The sequence below is a fragment of the Ipomoea triloba genome, chromosome 16 (genome assembly GCF_003576645.1).
Source record: "Ipomoea triloba cultivar NCNSP0323 chromosome 16, ASM357664v1".
Classification (NCBI taxonomy): Eukaryota; Viridiplantae; Streptophyta; class Magnoliopsida; order Solanales; family Convolvulaceae; genus Ipomoea; species Ipomoea triloba.
In genome coordinates, this window is record NC_044931.1 from 11,654,821 (window position 1) to 11,664,499 (window position 9,679).

A 9,679-nucleotide genomic window follows, 5' to 3' on the forward strand; every position below is an offset into this window, starting at 1 on the left:
AAGATTTTGCGTTTTGTGGCCCGGAGTGGAATCCAATTGGGTGGGAGTTTCAAGACTTAAAGGTACTCCTTATTGCACATACAAATCTGAAACGATGGAATGCAAATTTTCAGCATTTCCCAGTTTTGGAGCGCCTAATCCTAAGATATTGTTGGGACTTGAAAAAAGTTCCAATTGGTTTTGCAAAAATTCGAACACTGAAACTTATTGAGTTAGACAGTTGCTATTCTTCTATTGTGACTTCTGCAAACCAGATTTCTTCTGCAAAAATATTATCATTTCACAGTATGTCTGATCGAACACTTCATGTTCGTCATTTTGGAACTAAGGTTTCTCTCTATTTGTTTTTTTCTTCATTAAATTATATCTTCTAATTCCATGTATTACTTTAATTATTTATTTTTGTACTCATTTTCAATTACCTTTCAAGGTTGAATGGCCAAACAATGAAAGCTCAGAAGAAGAAAGCTAGTATGGAAAGCTCTCCAAAAGCAATTCTAAAAATATTTGAAGGTGGTGTTGAAGGCTCTAAGAAGAATGTAACTGTGGAATTTGTTAATTATGAGCTTTCTGGCATGTCTTTCATGGGTCTTATGACTTGTTTTCTTGTGGACCTTTACGAGAAAAACTTTGTTCATTGGTACCCTGAACCCCGGGTTTGTGCTCCAGCTAATAGCGAGTTTAGCTTCTATATAAAGGACCATTTTGGGAGTTTAGCTTCTGTAAACACCATTTTTGGGAGCTTTCCTGATACCTGTTGTTTTATTCACATGGTTTGAATTCAAAATCAGGAAGAAAGCTTTAGAACAATAGAAGGCTGCTTGTGCTGATCAAACTTCTAACCATAGATTTTCCCACTTTCTCTAGTTGTATGTGTAACTTTCATTCTCTGTACCAACAACTGAGAAGTGCAGAATTTAGAAAAATATGTTTGACTTTCACCAATTTGGTTTTTTGTTTTTTTGTTTTTCTTTTAATTATTTTTTTATTAATATCATTAACTCAAATAATATACTCTCAAATAATGTACTTTATGTACATAAATAATGTGCTTTTATTTGTGGTCCATATAATAATGACCCATGACCGTCTCTCATGTTCAATAAGTTCAAGTTTGGCTGCATATAATTACTACATGGGCCGGATCAGCCCACAATTAATTGAACCACTAGCCCAGATCATGAATAGTGCTGGACAGCACAATCCGGCCCATTTCCAACTCCTGCAGTAGGCAATGACAAATTATGCTACTAGGTCTCATGTCCATGTTCACAATTTTAAAATTTTATATTCATAACTTTAGATTCCATATTAAATTATTTAATATTCACAATTATTGAACTCTATATTCACAATTTTGTTATATAGATTAAAAAATTTTGTTATATTATTGAATACAGAGTTATAAAATTATGAATATAGAGTTCTGAAATTATGAACATAGAGTTCTGTAATTGTGGATATAGAGTTAAAAAATTATGAATATAGAGTTAAAAAATTGTGAACTTAGAGTTTAAAAATTGTAAACATAGAGTTCTAAAATTGTGAATATGAATTTGAGTCTACTTTGCAAGGTAGACCCGGGTCTATGGCATAACAACCGATAAGCAATGGAGTATTACCACCTACACAACAAACGATAAATTATGATTCATACAGTATTATGTAGACTAAAACAAAAGATACATTTTTAATATATTAAAAGTACATTATTTATGTATGGAATGTATATTATATAAAATATAAAATAATATATTTTCAGTATTCAAATAATACATATTTTTAATATAATTAAATTTTAATATATTAAAAGTAATACACCTTGTCCAGTGTCCACACAATAATCAAATCAAAGGCTGGATATGTCCAGCCAATCCAAAGGTGCACTCCAAGAGATTACCAAAAATTCTGGAAAAAGTTGACTTCATCAGTAGACAATAGTTCAGCAGATCTCTGCTATATTCTTTTCATTTCTTGCTCAATAATTGAGACTAAAACATCTGATCTTTGATATCACCCAAACCCGATTCACTACCTCTCTTCATCAAGGTATGTTTCATCTCTTCTCCTATATGCTGCCGCCATTGAATTTAGATAGTTTTATGCTGTGCATTTCTGAATTTCCGTTAGTATTTTCGTTCTTTTATCCGTACTGTTTTCTAATTAGAATGCGAATTATTGTGTTGTTTAGCTAATTTCATGCTCAATATTGAGACAACTGACTGTAATTTGAGTTTCAGAAACGATTTGGAGCTATTCAATGGCTTTTGCAGTTGTAACCTCTCTACTAGAAATAGTAGATCAGCGGCTTCAGCCAAATCCATCTCTGATTCTTAACGATGAAGAAATTATTGAGTCATTGTCGCACAAGCTCCGCATTTTGCAAGCATTTTTGGAAGAATCTGGGAAGAGATCCAAGGATCCTCGTGTTAAGGAAACGTTGGAAGCTAATATCCGAGATGTAGCTGTTGAAGCAGAAGGGGAAATAGAGTCTAAATTGAGAAAAATTTATTTGGCTGCTAATAGGAAAGAGTGTGTGGAGGCTTGTCAAGGTCTTCATAAGACCTTGAAAGGTCTTCGTAAGACCTTGAAACAAATAGTAAAAGATATTGAGCAAGTTCAAACAGGGGAATGGAAAGTGAGTACTGTTTCACATGTTGGTTCATCCCCAAATGATTTTGAGGAAGAGAATGCCATGGCTAGGGGTGCCTCCGAAAACGCTGTAGAGATTGAGAATGAAATCATTGTAGGGTTCACTGAAGACATAGTGGAGTTAGTGGACAGGCTAAAGTCCCAGAAAGACGAAGTTATTTCACTCGTTGGGGAAGGTGGCATTGGAAAGACTACGTTAGCTAAAATAATCTTTGAGCATGAAAATATTATTGCTCATTTTGGCATTCGAGCATCAGTTGTTGTGTCTCAAGAACTTGATATCAAAAAGATGCTCATTGGTTTATTGCGTTTTATTTTGCCGATGACCAGTGAAATCTCCAACAAAGACGAAACTCAGCTTAGAGATGAACTACGCAAAAGATTGATGGAGCATAAGTATTTAATTGTATTAGATGACGTGTGGACTACTTCAGCTTGGGATGCCATCAAAGTATGTATTCCAGATAAGGATGATGGAAGTAAAATCATGATTACTACTCGGATCTATGAGGTGGCTAGATTTGTTAGTGAGCGTCCACACAATATGAAGTCCCAAACTCCATACAAAAGCTTGGAATTATTTTCGAGGAAAGTGTTTAGGGAAGGATGTTTATGCACCCCTGAACTTGAGAAACTTGGGTGTGAAATTGTAAATTGTTGCGGTGGATTACCGCTGGCAATTCTTGTGATTGCTGGACTTTTGTCTACAGTTAAAGGGTCACTAGAAATATGGACAGATGTAGTAGACGCTTTGCGTGGAATGGATAGTACTGATAACAGAATTTCAAAAATACTATCATTGGGCTTCGACTACTTGCCAAGTCACTTAAAAGCTTGCTTTCTTTATTTTGGAGTTTTTCCTGAAGATAGTGACATTCTTGTTAAGAAAATAATCAACTTATGGGTTGCGGAAGGATTTTTAAAACCAAAGAAGAATAAGAGTTCAGAAGAAGGGGCAAAGAATTGCTTGCTTGATCTTATTACCAGAAATCTAGTTCAAGTTAACGAACTAAGTATTGACGGCAAGATCAAGTCGTGTAAGATTCATGATCGATTACACGAGATTTGTGTCAGAGAAGCTAAAAGGGAGAATATTATTTGTGTCATTGATGAAAAACATGCTCCCAAAGATGGTCGTTGGATAAGTTGTCAATCAAGTCGTTGGCCAATCACTCGAGAAAGTTATAAGACTCACACCTCCAAGAAAATCCATTCCCTTCTATACTTGGGTAAAGAGTTATACCTTTTAAAATGCAGGTTGTCATACCCTTGTTTGGAATTGTTAAGAGTATTGGATTTATCATTAATTAAATGCTTGCATGGCATGCCTAGTGGAATAGTAGATTTGATTCATTTAAGATACTTGGCTTTAAACACTATAGGTTCTCTTTATAAGTTTCAATTGTTGAAGCTTAAAAATTTGCAAACTCTCATTGTTTGTTCATGGATGGAAGAGTACCCTTTGCAATTGCAATCCAATATTTTGGATTTGCCACAATTGAGGCACTTGCACCTTCAAAAGAGATGTTCACAATATCTCCCAAGCAAGGATCGAAAAAATCTGCAAACTCTTTATTGGTTGAAAGTTACTAGCGCAGACCGAAATCCAAACTTTAAAATGGTTCCAAACTTGAAGGAACTTGGGATTTATGTAGAAGGTGAACTGCTGTCTGGTTGTCTTGAGAGCCTTGTCCATTTACCTCTGCTTGAGAAGTTAAAATTTAGAATTGGAAGGGTTGACCGGTTTTGTCTTCCTACCGGCTTTCCATCAAAGCTTAAGAAGTTGACACTCTGTAGTACATATCTTCCTTGGGAGGAGATGGGCGTAATTGGTAACTTGTCTAACCTTGAGGTACTCAAATTGAAAGATTTTGCCTTTTGCGGCCCAAAATGGGAACCAATAGAGGGGGAGTTTAAGAGATTAAAGGTGCTTCTTATTGCACGATCAGATCTTAAACAATGGGAACTAAATGTTTATCATTTCCCAATTTTGGAGCGTCTAATCCTAAGGTATTGTTGGGACTTGAAAGAAGTTCCTAATTGTTTTGCCAAAATTGGAACAATGAAATTAATTGTGTTAGACAGTTGTACATCTTCTCTTGTGGGTTCTACAAAGAAGTGGTTAGAAGGGATGACAGATTGTCCACTTCGTCTTCGTCAAGTTGGAACTAAGGTCTCTCTCTAATTCTTGTTCATTATTTCAACTATTAGTTTTCTGCCTTCTAATTCCATGTATTAATTTAGTTATTTATTTATTTCTGTACTCATTTTCAATTACTTTTCAAGGTTGAATTGCCAGATAATGAAAGCTTTGAAGAAGTAACTCTAGAAAGCTCTGAAGAAGAAAGTGTGGAAAGCTCTAAAGAAGAAAGTGTGAAAAGCTCCAAAAAAGAAAGTCTGAAAAGCTCTAAAGAAGAAAGTGTGAAAAGCTCTAAAGAAGAAAGCGGGGGAAGCACTAAAGAATTAAGTGTTGGAAGCACTGAAGAATTAAGTTTTGGAAGCTCTGATCAAGAAAGGTTGAAACCTCGGAGGAGTGTGAGGAAATATGTAAAGAAGAAGGTGTCGAAACTTCTGAATGCATTGAAATAATTGAAGAGGAAAGTGTTGTAAGCTCTAAGAAGAAAGTGAGTGAAGAATTTGTTAATTTTAGGCTTATTATAAACTTATGAAAACCAAGGTATGTACTAAACTTGTAGTTAAACTCCATATTATCTTTTGCAATTGCATATTATTTTCTAGTTTTATTTGAAGAGTTCATTCCAGCGTTAATTCATGAACTATTTCATTTGTACTTCCAATCATCAACCTTACCATCAATCAAAATTTGGTACCTGAGTTTTTAAAACTTGCCACTTTAGTCCTATAGTCAGGTACTAAATCTGGCACTAAATTTTGTTCTTGTTGGGCTAAAAGTGGCAAGTTTTCAAAGTCGTTAGGTATTAAATGTGGTCAACTTTTGAGGTTGATAACCACGAAAGTGGACAATCCAATAGTCTTCTAGTCAAGGGACTAAAACGGGAATCTAATAGTTGAAATATGCATCATTTATTGTAATTTTGTCCAAAGAGAATTAAGGAGGTTATTCTGATCTGTTGCAATTGAATTTGAACTTCACTTTATCTTTCAGTTTGTAGGCTCCTGAGTCCTGGGTGAAGTTAATAAGGTCATCATTGCTGAATAAGTTCTCTGTTGCTTTCATGAGTTCATGCACTGGCTAATGTTGATCAGTATACCTCTCTTGTACAGTTTCAATCCAGATTGGTGGTTGGGAATTTGTGTAACCATATATGTTGATATATTGAGCAAAGATGTTCACCATCCCGCTTTCGGGAGAAAACAAACAGAGAGGATTTCTTGCTGCAATTCTTCAAGTGCAGGTCAGAGGTCCATCAATATAAGATGTTGTTGTATTTTTGGTTTCCATTTGATCTGAACAATTTCAGCTGTGTGTGTTGTAATGTTTTCCTGCTCCAATGACACCATGGCTAAGTTGTAACAATACACTGTTCAATTAAGTGTTGTTTTACAACATATTGAAATGCTCTTTGGTGCCAAGAAAAAAAAGAAGGAACGAAGGTGCATCTACTTTGATCTCCCGTGAGTTGTAAGCTTCACTATTTATCTTTTTCCTATTATAAGGAACTTCATCACCTGCACTAAACATGAGGATACCTTTTGCCTTTTGTAAAAAGTATATGCAATTATGCATAACAATTATAGCAAAATTTTAAAAAATTAATAAATACTCGGTATATATCATGCATTTGTATTTTATAATAATTAGAATTTTTTTTAAAAATCAATCTAACTTGATTTTATTGAGTTTGTCCAACAATTATTTAAAAATTATACGGTAAAATCATTTAAAAGAAAAAGAATATAGTGTATAAAAAATTAATTTATACAACTGAAAAATCAAAATTAAACTCTTTAAATAAATATTTTACATACATAAAAGCATGTTCAAATATTATAGCTACGAATAATATGTAAATCAAGGTAATTGAATTATTTTTAAAACTAGATACTATAATTGAATATAATTGTACATGATATAAATGTTTGAATTTTTCTGCCAAAAAAAAAGTGCAATTAGGTCATTGAACATTCCAAATGTATGCAATTTCATCTGATAGCAGGTTACCATCCATTTCATCATGTTGCTTACTTACGTAAAAGGTGAGGTTGACATTTTAAAATAATAAACATTAAAAAAATAAAGAATTTAAAAAGTATTTAAAAAAACAAAAAAACAAAAAAAAAAAACAAAAAGCAAGGGTGGCCGCTGGCCAATCGGCCACCCCCTCCCCCCGCCTACAGAATAGTAAGCAGTCAATCCTTTCGCACAAGAATAATGCAGTTTTCACAGGTCAAAACACCTCACTCGGGGGTAAGAACATCCGTAATAGTTAAGTTTTTTTTAAGGAGTTTTTGTAAGTGTGATTAGAAAAGAGAATATGAGAGGAGAAAGAGATTAAAAAAAAAATAAAAAAGCGAAAAAAATAGAAATGCGAAAGTGGCATACAAATATTAAAAAAAAAAGAAGAAGAAATAAACGCACCACCACGCGCCCGGTGGGTGTTTGTTGTGCGCACAACATTGATGCGAAATCTGTGTCATTGCACTGCTTTAAAAACTTGTTTTTACATATGAACTAAACCCATTCTCTCTTTGACCTTCCTTTCTTTCATCCACATCATCTTTCACTATTTCAAAAACCTTTAAAAGACTCCTAAAACGTATGGATGCTCTAATTTGAATTCTTTTGCCTGCTTAAGTTCATAAAATCTGCCACAAGAGAGTATGCCTGGCCCCTATACTTCCTTCCCCATGCAGAATCAATCTTAAAGCACAACAATAGCGTAAACAAAATAGCCAACGTGATGATGGTGATTGTTAAAGATTCCAAACCCAAAATTAGCACTAGGGAGACGAAGGAGGAGGGGGAAGTGGGTGGTCGACTGGTTAGCGACCACCCCTGCGTTTTGTGGTTTTATTATTATTATTATTATTTAAATTCTTTTTAAATTTGTTTTTTTAATTATTTTTTGAAAGTTTATTATTTAAAATTATTTTAAAATGCCAACTCACTATTTACGTAATCAGACAACCTGATGAAATGAATGGTAACCTGCTATCAGATGAAATTGCATATATTTAGAGTGTTCTGTGGTCTAATTGCACATTTTTTTTGTTCAGTAGCCTAATTGTATTTTCATGGTACCTTCAGTGGCTAATTTACACCTTATTTCTTTCTTTCTTTATTTATTTTTATACTCATTTTCAATTACAAGTACTTTTCAATGTTGAATTGTCAAATAATGAAGGCTTTGAAGAAGAAAATGTGGCAAGTTTTAAAGAAGAAAGTGTGAAAAACTCTAAAAAAGAAAGTGTATTAATTTAATCATTTATTTTTGTACTTATTTTCAATTATGGTGTGCTTATTATTGTAGGGGAAAAAGAAGACTGGATCACTATAAATTATGGGTCAAAATTGTCGTTTTCTAATTAAATATTTATCAAAGTGTAGAAAAAATTGGCAAGTTGGTAATGGTGAGTTGGTGACATTTTATATTCATAATGCATCTTTTCTCTGCTCTACATACTTCATAAATTATTCAACAACATCACTCAGATCTCTCATCTCTCATCTGCTCGCTCAGTAACTCTCATCTCATCTGAGTTTCAATTCAGAAACACCCGACCTGAGATTAGTTGAATTGAAGTTGGCATATATTTCATTTTCTCTGCTCTGCTCTAAGCTACTCCATAAATTCAACAACTAACTCCTTCTCCATCCTCATCAACCTAATTAAGGTATGCATCTTTTATACTCTCTCCAACATCACTCAATTCCTTTTCTGCTTTCATATATATATATTTAGGGTTTAGCATTATGTTTTGCCCTCTTCAATTCCTTTACCTTTTGCTTCTACACATTTATTCACTAACAGTTCGCCAGAATGATGTCTGAAATGACTTGTAATAGCAAGTCATTTAGAGCTTATTTGACAATGTTTTACTTTTATTTTCATTTGTAATATAATAGATTTCAAAAAAATTTCATACAAACAATTAATATATAGCAGATTCTATATGCAATCAATATATATGCCTTTAAAAACTGGAAGATGCTGAGGGTACTATAATATAATAATTAATTCATCAGCTAGCACAACAAAAGATATGCGTTTTTCTGATTCCATATATGTCAGGAATTAAGTGAATTTCGTTGCAACTTACTCTTCGGATATCAAATATTACAGAATATGAAGTTTGAATACTTATAAATTAAAATTAACTCATATTTTTTACTAAAACCTTTAACATGATGAATAAGATTAGTCCTATATATAAATTTATCAGATATGTTTAACTCTCATCCTGTCTGCTATACTCATTTCCTTTCCACCTTCAACAATTCATCAGATCTTTCTTAACTCTCATCCTCTCTGCTATACTCATTTCATCTCTGCTCGCTCATTAACTCTCATCTCATCTCATCTGAGTTTGAATTCAGGAACACCTGAGAGTAGTTGAAGTTGGCATAAATTCAACTACTCACACCAATTCACTAACAGCATCTCCATCATAGCGTCTTCAACCTAATTAAGGTATGCATCTTTCATACTTTCTCCAGCATTACTCAGTTGATCGTTTTCTGCTTATATATAGGGGATGGTTCACGTGTGAAACTTCTCTCAAGTGAAAAATAGGATGAGATTTGAACCATTGATCTAATCTAGATCAACGGCTCAAACGGAAGGATTTTTTTTAAAAATAAATTCGCTTCCTAGCAACATGGATGTAAATGATCAAGGGCCTGTTTGGTAAATGGCTGTTGGCTGATTGGGTTGGCTGTTTGGGTTAGAAGGTATGATTTCTTAATAACATTAGCTGATTGTAAAAAGTTGGCTGATTGGGTTGGCCGTTAGCTGATAGCTGTTTGGTATAATTTTTTTTCTCAAAAAGCTAATTGAAAATGCTACTTTGAGTAGCCTTTTGAATTTTAGTATTTTAGAGTTAC

General features: G+C 33.6%; 2 protein-coding genes and 1 long non-coding RNA gene across 11 annotated transcripts in view; all 3 read left to right on the forward strand.

Moving 5' to 3' along the window:
- The first annotated feature begins 8 nt into the window (after nucleotides 1-8).
- LOC116007976 lies at nucleotides 9-945 on the forward strand. Its single transcript, XR_004095394.1, has 2 exons — nucleotides 9-329; nucleotides 431-945. It is a non-coding gene; the product is annotated as an uncharacterized LOC116007976 (long non-coding RNA).
- Nucleotides 946-1,854: 909 nt separating this feature from the next.
- Nucleotides 1,855-6,243, forward strand: LOC116007897 (putative late blight resistance protein homolog R1B-14). 5 transcript variants are annotated; one of them, XR_004095375.1, is made up of 4 exons: nucleotides 1,855-4,825; nucleotides 4,939-5,329; nucleotides 5,780-5,815; nucleotides 5,899-6,243. XR_004095375.1 is itself a non-coding variant. In XM_031248556.1 (2 exons), exons 1-2 carry the CDS (start codon nucleotides 2,261-2,263, stop codon nucleotides 5,239-5,241), a joined length of 2,868 nt encoding a protein of 955 aa, XP_031104416.1. In that variant the 5' UTR covers nucleotides 1,855-2,260; the 3' UTR covers nucleotides 5,242-5,717. The 5 variants fall into 5 exon arrangements, 1 of the variants encoding a protein (XP_031104416.1); XR_004095374.1 differs by having other exon boundaries at nucleotides 1,855-2,049; nucleotides 2,241-4,825; nucleotides 5,780-6,243; XR_004095373.1 differs by having other exon boundaries at nucleotides 5,780-6,243.
- Nucleotides 6,244-8,173: 1,930 nt separating this feature from the next.
- LOC116007909 (putative late blight resistance protein homolog R1B-17) overlaps nucleotides 8,174-9,679 on the forward strand; it is a 6,539-nt gene continuing 5,033 nt past the window's right edge. The window contains exons 1-2 of one of the 5 annotated variants that reach the window (XM_031248568.1): nucleotides 8,174-8,469; nucleotides 9,173-9,266. The gene's annotated coding sequence lies outside the window, so the exon portion shown is untranslated. The other 4 variants (XM_031248565.1, XM_031248564.1, XM_031248567.1 and 1 more) reach the window with 4 other exon arrangements.

Excerpts from the sequence above, each read along its gene's own strand:
- LOC116007897 (XM_031248556.1), top strand. The coding sequence starts at position 2,261 with ATGGCTTTTGCAGTTGTAACCTCTCTACTAGAAATAGTAGATCAGCGG. Across the intron at positions 4,826-4,938 it reads TTCGTCAAGTTGGAACTAAG|GTTGAATTGCCAGATAATGA; the intron begins GTCTCTCTCTAA and ends TTACTTTTCAAG.